Raw genomic sequence first — 23,835 nt, forward strand, 5'->3', positions numbered from 1 at the left:
TCTGTAGTACATTATGTTGTTCCAAGTGATATGAACAAGGTGGCAGTCATACAGGTTACATGGGTCAAAGAGTAGCAAATGCAGTACATTGTCTCAAAATAAAAACAGGCCAAACAAACACTGTGCATCTTTAAGGTGGATGATACAAGGTAGAGCACTACTTCGTTGTTAGAAATTTCACAAATGTGTCAGGTTCCTAAACTGGGTTTATGGCTAGTTCTCTGATATTAGTGGTATTTTTAAAAGTATGTAGGGTGGTTGCTACTTCCTGCTCACAAGGTGCAACTTCCATAATGTTATCAAGATAAAAGACTACCATGATATTCTATTGGATATCAAGGAAACAAAGGTCCCTCTGGAATGATACTCTATCATAGAACAGAAGTCTTTAAATATCCCTGAGGTAATACAATGACAGTGCTGTTGCAATCATGTGAAAGCAAAGTGCTTCTGATTATTTTTGCTGATGGGAATTGAAAAGAAAGCTACTTTCAGTTTTCAAGTCAAGAGCTACCCTCTAGGTGCCAAGAACTGTTCTGATTTGCTCTAGTAAAGATCCCCCACATGTGGAACCACAACTATGATTGGCATCAACATTTGATTAAATTTTTAATAATCCACAGACATTCTCCAAAACTAATTTGGCTATTGCATGAGCCAAGATGAGTTAAAAGGAAAAGACTTGTATCTTTCATATCTTTAATGGTGGCACTAATCTCTGTAATTTCCCCAGTGATCAAGTTTAAATTTGGTATTCAACTTTGGCGTGGGTAAGAAGTTAGCTAGGGAGGTTACACTTGTTCCTACCAATCATAATAGCTCCCTATAAACCTAATGTAGGAGTTCTGCTACTCAATATATCTATATTCACATATATTTTGAGACTGGAAAAATAACTCTGGAGTGGATCTTTAGTCCCACTTGACTTTCTTAAATCTCTACTTTAATCACTGGAATTTTGGTGGTATTTTGAGACTGCAGAGATTAGTATTCAGAGCTAATATCAATTAACCTCCAGAACATATGAGAATCTCCCATTCCTTAGTTCACAATCACCCTAGTAAAAGGATACAAGTGCCTCTGGAAATGGCCTTAGGGAAAAGTCACCATTTATACCTGGCTGCACTATGGGACTCTTCCTCAAAGACATCTGGCCTCACCCTTAATTAAGGGACTCCAGGTTTGTGAACTGGTTTATGTCTAAGATTCAGGTAATATGTCTTGAATCTCTATTACAGTGATTTCAGTTAGGTTTCTACCTATCAGTCCCAGGATTTTTCCACCTACGTATGTCAAATAGCACTTAAGTAGGCTGATGGTTTTATTCATTCCTAGAGACTCAGGGATCAATAGGATACCACCACCTATCCTTGCAGTCAAAACATCCTGATTTTCACCTGTTCCTGAAGGTTGTTATAGCCAACTGTGCTAAACATGGCTTTCACAGTTCAGCCACCTGGCCTCTACCAGGATATAAAATCATGGATCCCAGTTTCAATGTGGGCTCGTGATCATCATCTCTAATTTACTGAGGGCAGCAACAGAAGAATTTTTCAAGGGTATCTGTTCTCCCTCATTCAATGCCTTGAAAAGAGTAAATTCTACGGGCCCTCCTGGGCATGGTGTGAATAGAGTATGACTAAGCAGAATGACTATAATAGAGCAAATCCAACATCCCATCTCCCTAAACCTTGAGATTCTTTCTTCTACAGTATGCCAGGGAAATTCTGGCATCTCAACATATAGATTGTAAGCTATTATTGAGAACAAGCTTCTAGTAACCCACTTAGAAGGACTTCCAGATGCTCAAGTCAACACAGCAAATCTGAATCCCAGGTAAGTATTTAGCAAGATCCTACAGCTTCTTCATTGTATAAGCTCTCCTCCAAGAGCATTCTGTGTACTTCCCCATTAGGGCTATACTGAAACTCTTTCTTCCAACTCATGTTTAAAGTTCTAAGCCTCATTCATATCTGCTCAAATGCCCCCATCCCATGTCATAGGTCCTAGGCCATCTTTACCAGTGCCCTTACCTTAGCATAACAGAACTAGGTCTCACATTTAATTAATATTGCAACTCCAAAGGCTTTATAGTCAGGCCCTGGACCTGATCCTCAGCCATATCTTCCCCTTAGCTATAAGAGATAATAGATTTCTTCAAAGCTGTCAAGGAAGTTTTCTGAATTTCTATTCATGCCTGATATTTGGAACCCAGGGCTATTTGTCTTTTCTTCATTACTCTCACAGAAGCAGTCAGAAGAGCCAAATGACACAATTTTAGTAAACCTCACTGTCATAGCAGCTAAGTGCTAGAGACTGATCTTTCAATGTTGTGCCCTACACTGACACTCCATTTCATGCCACTACTGATAGTCTGAGTAATTGTGTTGCCACTCCATGCTATAGAATACCACCGTTTCATTTTCCTTGGCAAGTAGTTTATACAAGTAATCATCAGATAGGCGAGTAATACCATCCTAGAAAGCCATTTTGAGAGTCTCTTTTCGGAGACTAATTCTAATCCCTATAACTTTATCAATCGGGTTTCTCGGAAGAAAAAGCACAGAAAAAGAATATTAAAAAAAGGACCATTTATAAAAATCAAAGCTGGGCACAGTGGTGCACACCCATAGTCACAGCTACTTGGGAGGTTGAGGTAGGCGGATTCCTTGAGGCCAGGAGTTTGAAGCTGTGATACAGTATGATAGCACGTGTCAATAGCCACTGCATTCTAGCCTGGGCAACAGAGCAAGCACCATCTCTAATAAATAAATAAATGATAACAAATGAGGACAGGGTTAAGCGAATCACCAATAGATAGCAAGGAATCCTGAGATTAGCAACAGTGGAAAGCCATTATTACCTTGCTCTGCAGAGACAAAGAAAAGGAGAGCTTATTGGAATCCTGCAAGATTTTTCAGCTGTAGGACAGGATCCCAGTCAAGCGTTGTGGCTTTTTCTGCTCAAACACTAGTCTACATGAGGTGCAGGCAAACTTTGGGCACCCTTTTGAACATACTTGTTATTGTGTGAGGAAACCAATAAGGAACAGCATAAGATTATTTGTAGTCTGCTATCTTTTCTTAGCTATTGAATTTGCAGACAAAATCAATTTGTGAGTTGAATACAGAAATCCTTCTACCAATTTTCACATAAACCTTAAAACGACTCTGACAATAAAGGTTAATAGAAACAGCTTTTTAACTCTATTAGTCTGTTTTCACACTGCTGATAAAGACATACCCAAGACTAGGCAATTTACAAAAGAAAGAGGTTTAATTGGATGTACAGTTCCATGTGGCAGGGGAAGCCTCACAATCATGGCAGAAGGCAAGGAGGAGCAAGTCACGTCCTACATGGATGGCAGCAGGCAAAGGGAGGGCTCGTGCAGGAGAATACTCCATTTTAAAGCCATCAGATCTCATGAGACTTATTTACTGTCATGAGAACATGATGGGAAAGATTTGCCCCCAAGATTCAATTACCTCCCACCGGGTCCCTCTCTCACATGGGAATTCAAGATGAGATGCGGGTGGGCACACAGCCAAACCGTATCATTCTGCCCCTGGCCCCTCCCAAATCTCATGCCCTCACATTTCAAAATCAATCATGCCTTCCCAACAGTCCCCCAAAGTGTTAAATCATTTCAGCGTTAACTCAAAAGTCTGCAGTCCAACATCTCATCCGAGACAAGGCAAGTCCCTTCCACCAGTGAGCCTGTAAAATCAAAAGCAGGTTAGTTACTTCCTAGATACAGTGGGAGTGCAGGCATTGGGTAAATACAGCCATTTGAAATGGGAGAAATGGGCCAAAACAAAGGGATTACAGGCCCCATGCAAGTCTGAAATCAAGCGGGGCAGTCAAATCTTAGAGCTCCAAAATGATCTCCTTTGACTTCATGTCTCACATCTAGGTCATGCTGATGCAAGAGGTTGGTTCCCACGGTCTTGGGCAGCTCTGCCCTGTGGCTTTGCAGGGTACAGCCTCCCTCTGGCTGCTTTCATGAGATGGTGTTGAGTGTCTGCAGCTTTTCCAGGTGCACGGTGCAAGCTGTCAGTGGATCTACCATTTTGGGGTCTGGAGGACAATGACCCTCTTCTCACAGCTCCACTAGACAGTGCCCCAGTAGGAACTCTGTGTGGGGGCTCTGACCCCACATTTCCCTTTCACACTGCCCTAGCAGAGGTTCTTCATGAGAGCCCTACCCCTGCAAAAAACTTCTGCCTTGACATCCAGGCATTTCCATACATCGTCTGAAATGTAGGCAAAGGTTCCCAAACCTCAATTCTTGACTTCTGTGTACTAGCAGGCTCAACACCACGTGGAAGCTGCCAAGACTTGAGGCTTGCACCCTCTGAAGCCATGGCCCAGCTCTGTGTTGGCCCCTTTCAGCTGTGGCTGGAGCAGCTGGAATGCAGGGCACCAAATCTCTAGGCTGCACACAGCACAGGGACCCTGGGTCTAGCAAACAAAACCACTTTTTCCTCCTAGGTCTCCAGACCTGTGATGGGAAGGTCTGCCAGGAAGACCTCTGACATGCCCTGGAGGCATTTTCCCCATTGTCTTGGGAATTAATATTCAATTTTTCGTTACTTACGCAGATTTCTGCAGACCACTTGAATTTTTCCTCAGAAATAGGATTTTTCTTTTCCATTGTATCAGGCTGCAAATTTTCCAAACTTTTATGCTCTGCTTCCCTTATAAGACTGAATGCTTTCAACAGCACCCTAGTCACCTCTTGAATGTTTTGCTGCTTAGAAATTTCTTCTGCCAGATACCCTAAATCATCTCTCTCAAGTTCAAAGTTCCACAAACCCCTAGGGCAGGGGCAAAATGCCACCAGTGTCTTTGCTAAAATATAACAATAGTCACCTTTGCTCCAGTTCCAACAAGTTCCTCATCTCCATCTGAGACTACCTCAGCCTGGACCTTATTGTTATATTACTATCGGCATTTTTGTCAAAGCCATCCAACAAGTCCCTAGGAAGTTCCAAACTTTCTCAAATTTTCCTGTCTTCTCCTGAGCTCTCCAAACTGTTCCAACCTCTGCCTGTTACCCAGTTCCAAAATTGCATCCACATTTTCAGGTAACTTTTCAGCAACATCTCACTCTACTGGTACCACTTTTTTTTTTTTTTTTTTTTTTTGAGACAGAGTTTCGCTCTTGTTGCCCAGGCTGGAGTGCAATGGTGCAATCTTGGCTCACTGCAACCTCCACTTCCCAGGTTCAAGCGATTCTCCTGCCTCAGCCTCCCAAGTAGCTGGGATTACAGGCATGCACCACCACACCTGGCTAATTTTATATTTTTAGTAGAGATGGGGTTTCTCCATGTTGGTCAGGCTGGTCTTGAACTCCTGACCTCAGGTGATCTGCCTACCTTGGCCTCCCAAAGTGCTGGGATTACAGGCGTGGGCCACTGTGCCAGACCTCAATTTAATTTATTAGTCTGTTTTCATGCTGCTGATAAAACAAACCTGAGACTGGCCAATTTATAAAAGAAAGAGGTTTAATTGGACTTACAGTTTCATGTGGCTGGGAAGCCTCACAATCATGGCAGAAGGCAAGGAAGAGCAAGTCATGTCTTACATGGATGGCAGCAGGCAAAAAGAGGGAGCTTGTGCAGGGGAACTCATCTTTTTAAAACCATCAGATCTTGTGAGACTTACGCACTATCATGAAAACAGCATGGGAAAGACTTGCCCTCATGATTCATTACCTCCTACTGGGTCCCTCCTACAACACGTGGGAATTCAAGATGAGATTTGGGTGGGGACACAGACAAACCATATCAGTAACATATCTGATGATCAATTCAAACTGGATGAAAGGGATATCGACTGCCTTCCTCACCTCTTCTTTTTAAAACTCTCATCCTAATGACCTGATACTCATCCTGAATGAGATACATGTTCTATTGCCATCCAGAACAAAATATATAAGAATTGCCCTATATTTGGAAAACATGGTTTATGCCTCAAAAGACAAGTGGCCCTAATTAGTAAAACAATAGTTTAATAATAATTATTTAAAAATCCAAATCATAGTTGTGGCATTGTCTTCCAACATTTAATTGATTTCTGTTTAACAGATCTATACAGCAGTCAACTGAATCACATAGAGTTACATGTTGAAATTAGTTTATGTTGGCAGATTAATCAGGAGATTACCATATTGCTTAAATCTGTATGTTCAATAGACTAAAGTTATTGTCCTTATGCTCTGTCCTATCACACTTGAAGGTTTAATTAGCCATTTTGTCTTGAATAATAAATTGTGAACCTTAGCTTTATATAAGATAATGCATTTTATGTCCCCCAATTCTTTTTTATTCAGCCTTGGCTAAAGTTAGAGCTGAAACTAGAGCCCATAGACTACAGTTAGCATCTTACCGAAGAACTTTGAAGGAAGGGAAGTACATTACAAAGTATGTGACAAACCATTATCGTATATTATACTGATAAGGGTAAAAGCTGAAAAATATTTATGTGTCAGCATGAAGACACTAAGAATGCATGACAATTAGGTTGGAATGAAGGACCTATCAAGCCATATTTATTCTTATTCCATACCTTGTCATATGAAATTGGGTGGTTTGTAAGAAACTCTCTAGTCAGTTTCCATGACATAACTAACATATTATTACATAAACTTCAACTTTGAAATTATTTGTTTAATTGTCCAGGATGTAAAATTAAATTTACTCAGTGTATATTTAAGTAAATTGAATTTGAATTTCTTTACAAAGCAACCCACTTCACTGATCTTGTTAAAATTAACTCAACCAGTATTTTAAAAATCCTTAAGATTCTTTTGGAGTTAGTATAAAACAAATGTTTTCCTCTTTGCATGAATTGCAGTACAAGTAAAATAATGATTATAGCAGACACATTTTTTAACCACCACATAGAGTCTTAACTTTTTCCATGCTGTCTGCCTCTAGGTTAATGGTCAAAGCATATGGATCTGCCATTACTGGCAACATAAAATATCTGCACTCCAGGGTCTTGTTGAAGCCTATGACCTCAAACATTTTATTGCCTAATTCATTTTAAATGCTGTATTTCAAGAATAACATGCTTAAAGGATTGTCAAGATATTTATCCTTGTCTCAAACTGGGCATTCAGTTTCTACTTTATGAATAAAGCTCATTAAATAAAATTTTTTGAAATCTTCGCATCAGGAAAATATGTGCCTCTTTCTTGATCGATTGGTTAGTCTTGATGTCAAAAACACTACAAAATCCTCTGGTTGGCTGATTTGTTGCACTGTTCTTGGTTCGTATTTTCCTTCTCTTTAACTTCATACTAGTTTGCCCACTTATTTTTATCTTGTTTTAGAGTATGTGTTTTCTGTATGCTGCCTGAAATTCCCTGGAGTAATGCAACTATAAATATGTAAGAATAAACATACTTCAGACTAGATAAAGGATCAATGCTTATAGGGCCAGAGGAAAAAAGTCCCAAATGAATCTATGACAGTAAACAAGTACTAAGATACCAATAGAACATTTGAAGAGATTTTGAGTCATCGAAGCCAAAAGTATGTGCCCACCAAAACAAGTGCCAAGAATCTTTGAAAGAAGGAACTGTTCTTCAACAATTTTTTCAATGCAGCAAACACATAGGCTTTGTCCATGGAGCATGTAAGTCTGGGCTTACTTATGTTCCCCAAATAAGTGTCCTTTGTGTGTGGAGCACAAGAAAATACATATATGCCCTGTCCTGTTAAGGTGCGAATTTAATTTCTACATTACACAATTATCAACAATCAGGAATATATTTCTCAAGAACAGAATTAAAAATTGGATGTTCAAAGTCACATGCCAACATCTCCAACTTGCTCTTTTGTGATGTTTCGGTCACTAAATGCAGTGGCTGAGTGTTATCTGGCTTTTCTGTTCAAATTCTCTGTGAGGCTCTAGAAATAACTTAGCCAGTATAATGTAACACTGGCAACTTAATTTTCTACCTTCAGAACAAGACTGGTACTGAAACTGCAAACAGCTTGTGAAATATCAGCCAAATTACTTCCCCGAACTCCTGTTCCATATATGCTGTGCATTAAGTATTTTAAGACCTCTTATATTCGATAACCCCCTTTACAATCCTGTAAAACGCTTTATAAACACTTTACTGTGTGTCAGATGCAAAATCTTACCCTCTTCAAGCTGCAGATAAGGACATTGAGATGTTGTCAAATACGCTGTTTTGTCCCAGAGCACATACTGAGGGAGTGGTAGAACCAGAACCAGTCTGTGACCCCCGACTTTGTTTTACTTTTTCGGAACTCCTGATCTGTTAAAGGTGCAATACCAGCGATAAGACACTGCGTGTGGCCAACAGGGACAAAGGCCACTGAGCAGTCCTAGGAATTCAGACTTTCAGAAATGTCTCAGAAGAACTAAGTAGAAGACAGGTTGTGCAGGTGTGCAGTGCAGTCTCAAACTGGTACCACCGGGAATGGTTTGCAAAACAGGAAGGTGCAGTAGGGTGTGCCGGGACTTAGTTAACCTGGCACTCCCCCACCTCCTTCCCTGGCGCCCCGCTGCCAGGTTACTTCTGGCCCGGTGCCTTTAACGTATCTTTTCCGTGTTTAACTTGAGGGCTACGTTCCCATCGCCCTTCTTCCTCTACCCGTTACCCTACAGGCCTACCTGACAAATGTGGGGACGGTTTAGCCAAGGCCCGTTGGCCCACGAATGCCCAGGGGTGTCCCTTATTTCTGAGAGTGGGAGGGAGACAGCCCAGGCCCTGCAATGACGCGCCCGGGTAGGGGGGCGCGGTGGCGCGGTCGGGAGGGTGTCGTGTCTTCAGCAGGCCTCAGGGCGGCACTCTGGTTCCGCGGCCGGAGCGCTCGGGCGGGCCGCTGGGCGCCGACCCATGCTGGCTGGGAACGTGTCTCCCGGTGACGCAGCCCCGGGTGGGGAACGTGGTGCGGCGGCGGCGACCGTACGCGCCTCCGCCGCCCCCGAGAGGACGCGCGGTGCAGCAGCTGAGTGGCGGCGGCGGCGGCGGCAAACCCGGAGGTGCGGGTCGGCGCGGGGGAGGAGGACGCGGGTGCGGTCTAGGAAGTAGGTCCCGGGCTCCGCGCTCAACAAAGAGCGGGGCCGCCCCCATCAGGTACCGAGCCGGCCCTGGGCCCCGGCGGGCGGGGAGGCCCCGTCGGGCAGTTCGCGGGCGGCTGGGGAGGGGGAAGGGCTGCAGCCCGAACAGGGATACTGGGCGCCAGGGGCCCTTCCAGGCCCATTTCTCTTCCACGGCCGCTGGCGGAACGGAAGGGAAGGGGCCGGGCCGCGAGGGGTCGTAGCCCGCGACGCCGACCCGTCTTTGCTCGTCCCTCGTGCAGGCGGAGCTGCCGGCGGAGGCTCCATGTTGGGAAGCGGCGCCGTTCGTGCTCGTTAGCGGGAATCGGGGAGCCGCCGGCTGAGCCGGCGGGGGCCGGGCCCTAAGCGAAGATGGAGGCCCCGCTGCGGCCTGCTGCGGACATCCTGAGGCGGAACCCGCAGCAGGACTACGAGCTTGTCCAGAGGGTCGGCAGCGGCACCTACGGGGACGTCTACAAGGTAAGTGAGGCTGGCCCTGCTTTTTTTTCCTGCGGTCGACTGGGTCCCGGGAATGGGACGAGTATTGGGGCGAAGTATTGGGGCGAGAGGAGGATGCTTTTATTGTTGCCTCTAGGGGGGAAAGCGGCCGAGGTCCCTTTTACTCGGTTCTGAGCAACTTCGACTCGTCGCTTATGCTAATCTCTACCAACAAGCAGAACTAACCACACAGTTGCAAACCGCTGTTGCACTTTTTTGTGGTTTAAAGGCTTTTTAATAGGGCTTGTTTATGGTATTGAAGGGAATTTGAATCTGCTTGTGGAGTTATACCGAAGGATGCTCTAGTGTTAGCATGGAAAAATGCTTCATGGAAGATAGGAAAAAATACTGACATTCAGACATTTGCATTTTTTTAAAAAAAATTGTTTTAATGGATGAGTTTGGCTTAAAAAGTCATATAAAACCCTGTCTCTGAGCTTTAACTGTAAACAAACTAATATTGGTGACATGTATGCAAACATTATCCCATATAAAAAGATGCTTTTCCTGGTGGAAGTTTGATCGTTTGTTTTTGGTTGACGATAAAAATGTGATATTAACTTGCTGGGTTTTGTTTTACTTTAGCGGTTCCTTTCAGGGATTTCTAACATCCCATAACCATGAGTGGATATGAGCTGCTGTCTTTGTATTGTACTCTTTTGTAATACTTAAGACAAACGATGAGAGTGAGTTACTCCTAATTTAGGATTTTAAAAAGCATTGTAGAGAAGCAAACCCAATTCCCCAAATCCGCTGTTGTTGAATGGTTCAGAGGAAAGAGATTGAGATTGCCTTATGCTTTTTGTTGTGTGTTCCAAAAAGGGAATAGCGTTTATTAGATTTGATCATAATACATATCCCATTGTGCCAAACAACACTTCTGCATATCCGCTGAGATGGTTTTGTGTCATTTGGGTAATTAACCAGTAGATTCCTCTGGAGTTATGTTGTTGTTTTGCACAGGTGGTTCCCTTCTTTCTACTTACTTTTAATTTCCTCCCTATTAATATTACCATTTCAAGGTGGTGGTACTACAGCCCTAGCACTGTTCGATTCTACTGAGATAAACTGTAATGGATAGGCTTTTTATTCCTTAAACAAGCATTCGAGTCTTCTGTACCAGTCACTGCTAGAGGTACTGAGGTGATGAATTCTGAGCAAGGCTCCGGCTCTTACCTTTTGAATACCTTTGAACTCAACGTGTATGATTGTAACAATCCTCCTCTTCTTTATGTAAAATTAGCGGTAGTTAACTTAGTTGTTTATCCAAGGATTAGCCATTTTGTGGAATGCTCTTTAGAAAATTGAAATTCCTGTTTCCTTTCTCAGTCTCATTTTTTAGTCATCTTTGTCTTATGATTCACTGTGTATTAGACCATTTCAGTTTAGTTCATGTTAATTTACAATAGTATAAATTCTACTTGTTGTATATATTCTCTTCTCCCTACTACAATAAAGTTTTAGGAGTGTTTTCCCCACAAAGATCTTAAGACGTGCACCCTTTTTCTTCATAGATATGGTAACTAAAGCAACTATCTGGAGCAGAATTTTATTCGTGCCAGGGAAAAAAGCAAAGATTATATTTAAGGGGCAGCTAATGTCTGCCTTTTACCCTGGTGCCTTCCTGCCCTAGTCTCTCTTCTGCAGTTCCCAAACAGAGGATCAAAAACTGAATATTCATCACCCTCTACCTTCACCCCTTAACACATGGTCCCCTACTCTCACAATGTTGCTTCCTCACACTTACATGTGTATTCATTGCACACTAGGCCAGCCTCTGATTCTAAACATCCTTAAGGCATTCGTAGCTCCTTGTCTTTTGTTTTCCTTTGTTCTAATTACTTGGAATCACCTTCCACCCCTCCATTTCCACCTGTTGCTATAATACCTGTCCATGAAAACCTTACCCAAATGCTCCTGGACAAGACCTAGCCCTTCCCCCTTGTTTTTCAGCCTCATCTACCACTCTCCTTAGTCATTCTGCTCTAGTCACACCGGCCTGCTTGCTGCTCCTTAAACATAATAAGCATCTCCCCATCTTTGGGTCCTTGTTCTTGCTATTTCCTCTCTTCATAATGTCTCCCCCTCCCCCCCACCCCCTACTGTATGGCTTGCTCCCTTCCTCCTTTTCTTCACACCCTCTCAAATCTTTTTTTCTACTTAAATTTTGCTTTGTACTTATCACCAACAAAATGTTTTACTTATTTTTTTCTTGTTTTTTATTTATCTTGATTTACTAAAATACTCCATGATGGCAGGGATTTTAATCTCTTCACTGCTCTGTCTCTGATTATGCCTACCACAGAGTACTTCCTAAAAATTTGATGAATAAATGAATGAATGAGTATCAGACTCTGTCACCTAGTTCTCTGAGCATATGCTTTTGACATAACACTAAGTTAGCAGTTAGTACTCTATGTATTCCTGTAATGCCTTCTTGTTTGTTTGTTTAGTTACAGGGTCTCGCTCTGTCCCCCAGGCTAGAGGGCAGTGGCGATCTTGGTTCATTGAAACCTCAATCCTCCTGGCTGAAGTGATCCTCCCACCTCAGCCTCCCAAGTAGCTGGCACTACAGGCAAGCGCCACCATGTCTGGCTAATCTTTGTATTTTTTTTAGTAGAGAGGGGATCTTGCCATGTTTCCCAGGCTGGTCTTGAACTCCTGAGATCTGCCTGCCTCAGCCTCCTAAAGTATTGAAACTACAGGCATGAGCCACCACATCCGGCCCTATGATGCTTTCTAATGATACCCTGCATGTGTATTTTTATTACACATTTCAACTATTTGAGTTCTCTGGGGAAATATTTCTGAAAAACTATTTTATAGTATATCCACTATCAGTGATCTAAGTCCTATAGAATTTTGTCAGTTTAAATTTACTCCTTAGTGTGCCTAAAAACATGTAACCTGAAACTATAGTGCTGCATTTTTTTAAGCTCTGGGCAATTAGAGTAATTTTACTATTTATCACTGTGTTTCTGATGAGCTGAAAATCCTAGGAAGTTTTAGAAGTATTTTCAATGTAGGATATAAACTAGTGAAATAACTACAGTAAAGAATAATAAAGGTAAATTAGCCACTGTTCTACTCAGATAATTCCCCCCCTTTTTTTTTTTGAGACAGGGTCTTGCTCTTTAGGCTGGAGTCCAGTGGCACGATCAGCTCACTGCAGCCTTGAACTCCTGGGCTTAAGGGATTCTCCCTCCTCAGGCTCCACAGTAGCTGGGAGTACAAGTGTGTGTGGCAACATTCCTGGCTAATTTTTTTTTTTTTTTAATGTAAAGACAGGGTCTTCTTATGTTGTCCAAGCTGGTCTCAAATTCTTGACCTCGTGTGATCCTTCTGCCTCAGTCTCCTGAAGGGCTGGGGTTAATGGATGTGAGCTACCAAGCCTGGACTTATCCCCACTTTTTTTTTTTACACCTTAGGTATCTTTTGAAGCAGGAGCTTTAAAAGGACTATGGCTTTCAGATTCTTCGTGATGTTATGTTCATCAATACCACACATCCCCTCTGAAGCTTCCATCTTTCCTGAGAATCCCCAAGAGGGAGAGTTCAATCTTATATTGGCTGTTCCTTGGTTGAAAGAAGAGGAGGAACATAAGGATTCTTTTAGATAAATGGAGTGAATCATTGAGGGCAAGAGCAAGAAATGGTAGAGGGGAAAGAAACACAGAAGACAAAAGAAATTTGGTGGATGGTGGATGAAGGATTAAATTTCAACTAAGCAGCTTTTATTTGTAATTACTGTAAAAATTTAGATTTGCCAACAGGAAGGATAAATCTGGAGATTTAGATTCTCAACTACCTTCTGACCACAAGGATCTAGAACAACTACAGCATCATGATACAGTTCATAATCAGTAGTACAAGCCATTTGGGCTGTCCTTATCCAAATATTTGTATCAAAATTGTTTCCAGCCTAGATTTCAGAGAAGTTCTGGGAATCTGGCTTTTTATTTTTATTTATTATTATTTTTACCTTTCATAGAATATAAATTTAGACTGGGCAATCCCATGAATTTTTTTCTAACCTTTATTGCTTTATCTGATTGATTATAGAAGAATAACATGTTTAGTTCCCAGAGGACAGAAACAGATGTCTCTTGCACATCTCTGTAATGTAACAAACAAATGCTCAATAAATATTTGTTGAACAAATTAGTTGTAGAAAATTAATGAGAGATAAGTACTGCTAATAATTTCATACAGTTTATTTCAGGCTTTTTTCCTAAATGTTTTTAAGCCAGTATTTCCAAAATGTTTTTTATATTTAATTTATGATTGGGATTATGATATAACTCTTTTTTCTGATTGATTGAAATGACCAGCATTTTCCCTAGTCGTTAAATATTCTACAAACGTACTAATTTTTTTTTTTTTTTTTTTTTTTTTTTGGTGACAGGGTCTTGCTCTGTTCCCCAGGCTAGAGTACAGTGGTGTAATCACACAAAAGAATTTTTTTTTTTTTTGAGACGTAGTCTTGCAGCGTCGCCAGGCTGGAGTGCAGTGGTGCGATCTCAGCTTACTGCAACCTCTGACTCCCTGGTTCAGGCAATTCTCCTGCCTCAGCCTCCCAAGTAGCTGGGATTACAGGCATGTGACACCACAGCCAGCTGATTTTTGTATTTTTAGTAGAGATGGTGTTTCACTATGTTGGCCAGGATGGTCTTGATCTCCTGACCTTGTGATCGGCCCACCTCGGCCTCCCAAAGTGCTGGAATTACAGATGTGAGCCACCGCGCCCTGTCTGAAGTACTATTTTTAAAGGATCCATTGAATGAACCTTCATTTAATCATTCTAAGTTGCATATTTGTTATTTCTCGTTTTCAAACTTTTTTTGCAATTATAAATGATATTATAATTTGTGTAGAAGTCTTTGTCATGTAGTCTTGTCACTAACATGGGTTCCTCTGGATGCTAGATGAGGTAGGTCTGCTATGGGGAATCTCCTTTATGTATGCCTTCACTTTGCTTTCCTCCATCCAAGAGTCACCATTCTGGAATGGCTTTAGGCACTTTGAAACATATCCCAAGATCCCATTTTATAGAGACAAAGCTTAATGTATCATCACACTTCTATAATAAGCATTCATTCATTAAAGAAGTATTTATTAGGTGCTGACAATGTGTTAGGGTATGGGGATGCAAACATGAGATAAAGAAAGTACACTATCAATAAGGAACATATAGTTTAGTCAAGAAAACAGACGTGGCCAGGCACAGTGGCTCACACCTGTAATCCTAGCACTTTAGGAGGCCAAGGCTGGTGGATCACCTGAGGTCAGGAGTTTGAGCCTGGCCAACATGGCAAAACCCTGTCTTCTTTAAAAATGCAAAAATTAGCCAGGCATGGTGGCAGGTGTCTGTAATCCCAGCTACTTGGAACACTGAGGCAAGAGAATTGCTTGAACCTGGAGGACAGAGGTTGCAGTGAGCTGAGATTGCGCCACTTCACTCCAACCTGGGCAACAAAAGCAAAACTCCATCTCAAAAAAACAAAAAAGAAAACAGGCATTTAAGCAGTCATAATTTGTTAGAAAATTACGTGCCATAGAAGAGAAGTGGAAGAAATGCCCAACTCTGTCTGTATTGGGGATGAAAGAAGGGAGAGAGGGGAGTGTGAACCAAGGAAGATTAACAGAGGAAGGGGCATTAACTGGATTTTTAAAAGAAGACCAGTGGTTTCTAGGTAGAGAAGATAGGAAAAGATATTCCAGACTTTGGGAATGGTATGTGCAAACACCTGGAGGCTTAAGAAACTGTGATGAGTTTTGAGAGGTCTGCATTTGTATTCATTCCGGGTTCAGTGTGACATCTGGCAGAGATGTCATTTCAATTATTTATTTTTATTTTTTTATAGATGGAGAATAGAGGCTATTTTCTGGCAGGAAACACCAGCTTATGGACCCTGTGTGTCATATCAAAGAATTTGGACCTTTTCAATTATTTATTTTTATTTTTTTGAGATGGTCTTACTCTGTCACTTAGGCTGTAGTGTAGTGGCATGATCTCGGCTCACTAGACCCTCTGCCTCCCAGGCCCAAGTGATCCTCCCACTTCAGCCTCCTGAGTAGCTGGGACTGGCACACACTGCCATGCCCAGCTAATTTTTGTATTATTATTATTATTTTTTTTAAAGATGGAATTTTGCCATGTTGCCCAGGCTGGTCTCAAACTCTGGGGCTCAAGCAATTGACCCACCTCTGCCTCCCAAAGTGCTGGGATTATAGGTGTGAGTACACCGTGCCCTGCCTAGGGAAACACTTTTTAGGAGGAAATATCTTACAGTGTAGTGTATAGATTTTACAAAGTGGCCAGAAATATAGAGACCAGTTCCTGAATAATCCGGATGAGAGCTTATACAAGACGAAATTTAGGCGGTGGTATAGAAGATGAAAGGAAGGGATGGATTTGAGTCATATTTAGAAGAGGATCAAAAACACCTGGTAATGGGGGGGGCAGGGGAGGTGGACGGGGAGGAGGAGAAGGGTAATTGATGGCATTTAGAATTTCTGGCTTGAGTGAGACTACATTGATGCTATCAACAGAGTTAGGAAATACCAAATTTGTGGAGTCTGGATTTTGTGTTTGGTTTTGAACATAAGGCATTGCATAGGTGAATATGTCTGGTAGGTGGTAGGAAATGCAACTCTGGCCTTGAGAGTTCTGGACTGGGGATACAGGTTTGGGAGTCATCATCACTTTATGGGTGGTACGTGTGAAATATAGGTGAGGTCACCCAGGAGAGTTTGTAGGAGAGCTGAGGAAAGGCTGTAACCTTAGAGGGGTGGCAGAGAAAATAATACATTGAAGGTGTCTGAGAAGAAACAGAGCGGTATGAGGAAGTTCTTTTCATAAGAACCAAAAGTTTCAAGAGATCATCTCTATCATCTCCTGCCTCCATTCTTGTTCCTGTCTGCTCTAACTACAATGAGGAAAATGAATTCATTCTCCAAAAAATATAAATCTGAAGTTTTGTGTCATATCTCCTTTATTTCCCTTGTCCGTAGAATAAAGTCTTAGAATAATATGCCTATTAAGGCCCTGCTTATCCCAATACCGTATTCATACTGAACTTTCAGTTGTTTATATGCACTCTACTCTCTGTCTTTCAGATTTTTGCAGGTATTCCTTTAGAACACTCTTTCTCTTCCATCTTATTGCCTGCTCTTTGGGTTTCTGTTTAAACATTACATTTCTTGGCGGAGGGGAGGAGGGGGCTTTTCTGTCCCTTAGAGTATGTCACATCTAGCAGCTGTATGTTTTCAAAGCTCTATGTACATTTTTATCATGATACTCATCATTTATTACTCATCATTTTTGTTTGTCTTCCTGGTAGACTCAAACTGCATGAGAACAGAGATCTTATGTCTACTGTTGACACACCTATAGTAGGATATTGCCTAGGATATAGTATGTGCTCAATAAATATGCCTTGAAGGAGTAAGCAACATAGTGGTCATGTAAGTAAGGAGTTGGGATTACAGGCATGTGCCACTATGCCCGGCTAATTTTGTATTTTTAGCAGAGACAGGGTTTCTCCATGTTGGTCAGGCTGGTCTCAAACTCCCGACCTCAGGTGATCCGCCCGCCTCAGCCTCCCAAAGTGCTGGGATTACAGGTGTGAGCCACCGCACCCGGCCCATTGTGATTTTTAATTAAGTTCAGCAGTTGGTTGTAGGTTACCAAGTCTTACGTTTTTAAGCATAAATTTGTAAGCAAAGAAAATATAGCTGTTTCTTATGTCTTCTCTCTACCAGTATACTCTGATCTTTAAATATTAAGAGTCTAGTCCAATGCCTAAAAATCTGAAGGTAATAGAAAATGTATGTATGTGTTGTTATTTCTCTGACATTTGATATTAAAACATTACCCACGTTCTTATTTTTTAATAGTAACACAGTTGAACTATGTGAATATACTGTCCTTTTTGTGTCCTGTGTCTGACATTATGAGACACTCCTGGTTTTCATATTTGAGTGAGAGAGTGAATAACTTGGAAAAATAGCTTAACAGTAGAAAGTAAGAGATGAAAGATTGTCCTTCAAAAGCTTTATTTTAAATTATATTTCTTATTAAATAAATGTTATGTTAAATGTTGTATAAGGTCACTGCAAAAATAAAACATGTTTTATTGGGATGATGTGTTACTGTTGTGGATATTTACTATTTTATAAGTCATCTGGGTAAAATCTTATTATATATTTTTCTTACTGTTTAGAGGTAGGCTTATTTTGTGACTGCCTAAAGAGAGAATATGGTTCTGATGGTGAATGTGAAGCTCTGAACCATACCTGGGAGCAACATACATGTTCTGAAAACTGTAACAGAAGTCTTTAAAGTACTTTCAACTTGGTGAAGATAGACATAAAACAGTGCCGTCTCTAGTGCAAGTATAGTGATGCATTACTAGCGTAGTCCCCAAATTGACTTGTGGATACAGCTGCAACCTTGGGCTTATTCATCTAGTATTCTAGTTCTTTGTTTACATAGCTTTAGCATTTTCACTTTGATCATCATTTCCAGTGTATTTTATGAAGACAAATGGGATAGAATACAGATTGACTTAGATTTCTTTTTTTAGTTTTGCTTTCAACATTTAAAAGGGTTTCACTTGTGAACTAACATTGTGGTTTCAGACCAAGAACACAAAGAGAAACACAAACTCTGTTAACAAGTGATACTTGTGTTTTCGGGGCTTTGTTGTCAATTTGAGAACTTTGACTAAGATAAATCACTTGGTGATATTGGACTATTTTGAGTATTTGCATATGGAGAGTGTTACTAGAAGGCTATTACTTTCCAGTGACGTGAAGTATTGGTCAAGTTCGAGAGGGTAGATGACTCTCTGAGAAGTACAAGATGAATTTAGGCCTAATATAATTTTATTTCTGTTAAATGTAATCTCTCATGGAGATTTTGAGACGATGATGTGGGACCTTAGAGGTGTTTGGGCTAGTGAGTCATATTGGCCCCCACCTCCCAACATTTTTATGAAAATGAAATAGGATTAACATGACTAAGAATGACTAATGTTTGTATAACCCTCTCATGATCAGTGTGTGATTTGTTTCACACGATAATCTAGTGAGGTAGGTGGAACAGATGTGCTATCATCCCTATTTTACTCACGAAGAAACTTAACTGTTACCCTCAATCTTACTGTTAGTAGATGGCACTGTAAGGACTTGAATCCAGATCTTCTGATTCCACAGTCTCTGCTCTTTTCATTATTCCAAGCCACCTTAGGACTGCATCTTTAAATTCACTACTCTACACATAGTCCTTAACACATTGTCTACCACGCTATAGGCACTATACATATTATGGTCAGATGAGGCTTAGCAGCCTCACCCCTGTGCTGAGAAATGAGGGATTTATGGACTGATTTGAATACATAAAACTTAAGGTCTCAGCACCAGTTTTCAGATGCACTTCGTCCTGGTTATCACTTGGTCATTACTCTGACGCTCTTGTTTCCATTCAGAGCCTAGACTTGATTTACCTTTGCTATCAAGATAACTTTGGCCGGGTGTGGTGGTTCACACCTGTAGTCCCAGCACTTTGGAAGGCCAAGGTGGGTGGATCACCTGAGGTCAGGAGTTTGAGACCAGCCTGACCAACATGTTGAAACCCCGTCTACTAAAAATACAAAAATTAGCTGGGCGTGATGGTGGACGCCTATAATCCCAGCTACTCGGGAGGCTGGAATCAGGAGAATCACTTGAACCAAGAGGTGGAGGTTGTGGTGGGCAAAGAGTGAGCCACTGCACTCCAGCCTGGGCAACAAGTGTGAAACTCCATCTTAAAAAAAAAAAAAAAAGATGACTTTGCCGATAGCCACCTTACAATACAAACAGCTAAAAACAGAAATGGTCCCGTTTTTGGTTGCTGCATACTCTTCCTGCTCTGCCTTCTCTTGTCCTCATTTTGTTGGAACTTTAGATTCATGTTTATTGTTAATTAACTGAGTCCTATAAACTAGGCTCTGTAATGCTGTTATAAATTACAAAATGTGAATTATTTCCCGCAGATGGAATAACCTGCCTTAAGTAGCACTAGCTAGTTTTGTTTGCTTCTCTCTGATTTAGGATAATTAGGACTACCTGAAAAGGATTGTGACTTCCAGCTTTGTCTTTTTTTTTTTTTTTTTTTTTTTTTTTGAGACGGAGTCTTGCTCTGTCGCCCAGGCTGGAGTACAGTGGCACGATCTCAGCTCACTGCAGCCTTCGCCTCCTGGGTTCAAGCAATTCTCCTGCCACAGCCTCCTGAGTAGCTGGGACTACAGGCGCATGCCCCCATGCCTGACTGATTTCTTTTTTATTTTAGTAGAAATGGAGTTTCACCGTATTGCCCAGGCTGGTCTTGAACTACCGACCTCAGGTGATCTGCCTGCCTTGGCCTCCCAAAGTTCTAGGATTATAGCGTGAGCCACCACACCTGGCCGAATTTTTGTGTTTTTGATAGAGACGGGATTTCACTATGTTGGTCAAGCTGGTCTTGAACTCCTGAGCTCGTGATCCACCCTCCTTGGCCTCCCAAAGTCCTAGGATTACAGGTGTGAGCCACCATGCCCAGCCCCAGCTTTGTCTTATGAATCAATGTGTTATTTCTCACCTACATGCATCCCCTTTGTAGGTGCCCCGTGCCTTCTTGACCCTCTTATTAACCCTTCATGTATCCAAATCAGAAAGAATCATATGTAACTCAGTATATTTTTAAAGACATCTTTTGATGAACAACTTTTGCATTTTCAGCTTTTGGCTCGTCATTGTAATACATGCTGGAGATGTTTGGGTCCTTTACCAGTTTTTTCCAGGAATTGTTTTCTGTTATTCTTTCTGTAGTAGTAAAGATCTACAGGTAGGACTCACCTGCCTATATGTTTGTCTCTCCCTTTCTTGCCTCAGCACAGATAGCCTCCTTTTACCTACCTTTTTATTTTCAAAATACATTTTAAGTGATACATGTTCATTTTTAATTTTTGTTTTATTTTTATTTATGTATTTTTTGAGATGGAGTCTCGCTCTGTCACCCAGGCTGGAGTGCAGTGGCACAATCTCGACTCGTTACAACCTCCACCCCCCAGGTTCAAGCCATTCTCCTGCTTCAGTCTCCCGAGTAGCTGGTACTACAGGTGCGTGCCACCACGCCCGACTAATTTTTGTATTTTTGTAGAGACAGGGTTTCACCATGTTGGCCAGGCTGGTCTCGAACCCCTGACCTCAGGTGATCTGCCCCTCTCGGCCTCACAGAGTGCTGGGATTATAGTCGTGAGCCACTGTACCTGGTGATACATGTTCATTTTTAAAACTATTTGGAATGAAAAATTACTTGTGTCTCCTTTACCAAGAGATAAACATTCCCAACTTTTAAAAATTCATATTAAGGACATACGTGTAAATCATAGAATAGATATGTATAATAATATACAGTATACATTATATAGACGTATATTTGATAATGTGCTTTCAAATTTAACAACATATAGCAACTTTTTGTCAGTAAATATATATATTTAATACTTGTGTATTATTTTCTTGTATAGTTATATAATTTTTAATTCATTGTATACAAACATACAAGCAATTGTCTCCAATATTTCTTTTTTGTAAATAATGCTGGGATCGGTATCCTTGAACAAATTTTTTTCACACAATCTTAATTATTTCTTTAAATAAATTTCTAGAGCCAAATTTCCTAAATTGTGTTAAAGGTTTTGGTGAATTTTGACCAATTATTCTCCAAAAAAATTTGCACCCATCAACAGTGATTGAGAGTTCATGTCTTCCCTACCTTGAAACTCAAGCCCTTTCCTCTCTTTCCTTTGCCATTAAGACCTCCAGATAATTAGTTCAATTTAAGTAATCCTCTGTAAGTAATTCTCTTTTTAATAAAATCAATGTGTGTTAGAAAAGAGTTGGGAGAAGCCTTTTCAGAGACAGATGAGTATCCTAATAGATTGGGCGGAAGACCTGAGATCGAAGTCATGTGAACAGATTTTGAGTCATTCTAAAGGAAGGCTTACTGTCTGCCTGGGAGTGGGGAAATTGTGCAGTTATAGCCTCCTTCCATGGGATAGGAAGCATCTGTCCAGACCTGTATAACTGTGTGGAAGCCAGCTTGGAAGTAACTTGCTCCACAAAAATTAAGGAGTTTTAAACCGCATGTTCTCACTCGTAAGTGGGAGTTAAACAGTGAGAACACAGGGACGCAGGGAGGGGAGCAGTACACACCAGGGCCTGTTGGTGGTGGGGGGCAAGGAGAAGGAACTTAGAGGACAGGTCAATAGGTGCAGCAAACCACCGTGGCACACATATACCTATGTAACAAACCTGCACGTTCTGCACATGTATCCTGGAACTTAAATAAAATAAAATAAAAATTAAGGAGTTTTGGAGCTAGCAGGAAACCTGTGGCTGGCACATAGTGCATATAACCCCTATCTTGTCCTTTACAAATGGTCATTTATAACTTCTTATTTAAATAATGAGGATATACTGTGTTGGGAAGTAGTGGTCTTTTTTTGGACAGTTTCGATTGCTAAAGAAAACTTCCTTATATGGATCTAAAATCTGCCCTATTGAATCTCAGGGCAGGTACAGATATTTTTATTCATCTTAGTAATTCCTTGCTGTCACTCTGCTAATATTATCCTTGTACCTGAGGTACCTGATGCTTCAGAGGTGCTCAGTGAATCAATGTTAAATTGATGGATGACTAATATATGTAGTGACTGAAATGTTTCTTTTTCCCAAAATGATTTATAAAAAAAGTAAAATGAAGCACTTTCTTTACTCTTGCTAGAAGATAAAATATAGCATTCTGTTTTGGATAGAACACTTTCAGCATTTATTTTTTGTTTTATTTTTTGAGACAGAGTTTCACTGTCGCCCAGCCTGGAGTGCAGTGGTGCTACCTCGGCTCACTGCAGCCACTGCAACCTCTGCCTCCTGGGTCGAAGCAATTCTCCTGCCATAGCCTCCTGTATAGCTGGAACTATAGGCGCCTGCCACCATGCCCTGCTAATTTTTGTATTTTCAGTAGAGACAGGATTTCACCATGTTGGCCAGGATGGTCTTGAACTCTTGACCTCAAGTGATCCACCCGCCTCGGCCTCCCAAAGTGCTGAGATTACAAGTGTGAGCCACTATGCCCGGCCTCAACATTTATTTTTAAAACTTAAAAGAAGTATTGTAGGCTGGGCGTGGTGGCTCATGCCTGTAATCCCAGCACTTTGGGAGGCCAAGGTGGGCAAATCACCTGAGGTCAGGAGTTCGAGACCAGCCTGGCCAACATGGTGAAACCCCGTCTCCACTAAAAATACAAAACTTAGGCATGGTGGCACATGTCTGTAATCCCAGCTTTTCGGGGGGCTGAGGCAGAATTGCTTCAACCCAGGAGGCAGAAGTTGCAGTGGGCCGAGATCGTGCCACTGCACTGCAACCTGGGTGACAGAGTGAGACTTCGTCTTTAAAAAAAAAAAGAAAAAAGAAAAAGTATTGTAATTTTGCAGAAACCTGAAAAAAAGAAATGTTGCCTTTGTTGTCATGAATCTAATGTTGTTAACTATCATTTTTGTTGGATATCAAACTTTGAGCACATAGTCAAAGTAAATAGTAACTAGACTGGTGGGAAGGGTCTAGAATTTATATGGCATGGCATATTGAAAAATTCGTGTTTTGTCTGTAGGTAGAAGCAAACTTTTATATTTTATCTGAGCAGAGTTAGAGCTTAGGCCTCCTGACTTTCATAGGGACTCAATACTTATTGAATAAATTAATGAATTTAGAGATCTGAATTTGTCATATAGTAGAAGGAGCAGGTTAAGTCAGTGTTACCTTACAAACCAAAACTGAGACCACTGAAGAGAAATTATTCGAGAATGTATTTGCTTAGCACAGAAAAGACTTTACAACTACAGTTATCCTAAAAATGAATGTGTTAGGTTGACCAAATGACCACCATAGATTAAGTAGAAGAGATTTGCTCTTTAAAAGAGAGATTGGATTGGATGACTTTAAAAAATTCCTGCAAACTGATATTCCAGAGAATAGTATTCCGTAATAGTTTCGTTTTAACTTTGTCTATTTTCACTATTCCTTAAGTGTAGCTAATTTTTTAGGATTCTGTTCTTGATCCTCTTCTCTTCTGACTACTTATTGTAAGTAATCTCATCCACTTGCCTGCATTCAGTAATGTTGATGATGCCCAAACCTGTTTTCAGTCCAGTTTAGCTCTTGTTAAGCG

At 41.1% G+C, this 23,835-nt stretch overlaps 2 protein-coding genes across 5 annotated transcripts in view; one reads left to right on the top strand and one right to left on the bottom strand.

Moving 5' to 3' along the window:
• The window catches only part of ATL1 (atlastin GTPase 1), a 100,867-nt gene extending 91,967 nt beyond the window's left edge, over positions 1-8,900 (bottom strand). The window contains exon 1 of the mRNA XM_009211513.4: positions 8,656-8,900. The gene's annotated coding sequence lies outside the window, so the exon portion shown is untranslated. The remainder of the gene's footprint in view (positions 1-8,655) is intronic.
• Positions 8,871-23,835, top strand: part of MAP4K5 (mitogen-activated protein kinase kinase kinase kinase 5) — a 107,023-nt gene continuing 92,058 nt past the window's right edge. Inside the window, exons 1-2 of one of the 4 annotated variants that reach the window (XM_021941197.2) lie at positions 8,871-9,072; positions 9,348-9,564. In XM_021941197.2, coding sequence (XP_021796889.2) covers positions 9,457-9,564 — 108 coding nt within the window. In that variant the 5' untranslated portion in view covers positions 8,871-9,072; positions 9,348-9,456. Of the gene's footprint in view, positions 9,122-9,347; positions 9,565-23,835 lie in introns of all 4 variants that reach the window. The other 3 variants (XM_017961156.3, XM_003901777.5, XM_009211515.4) reach the window with 3 other exon arrangements.

The sequence above is a fragment of the Papio anubis genome, chromosome 7 (assembly GCF_008728515.1).
Source record: "Papio anubis isolate 15944 chromosome 7, Panubis1.0, whole genome shotgun sequence".
Taxonomy (NCBI): Eukaryota; Metazoa; Chordata; class Mammalia; order Primates; family Cercopithecidae; genus Papio; species Papio anubis.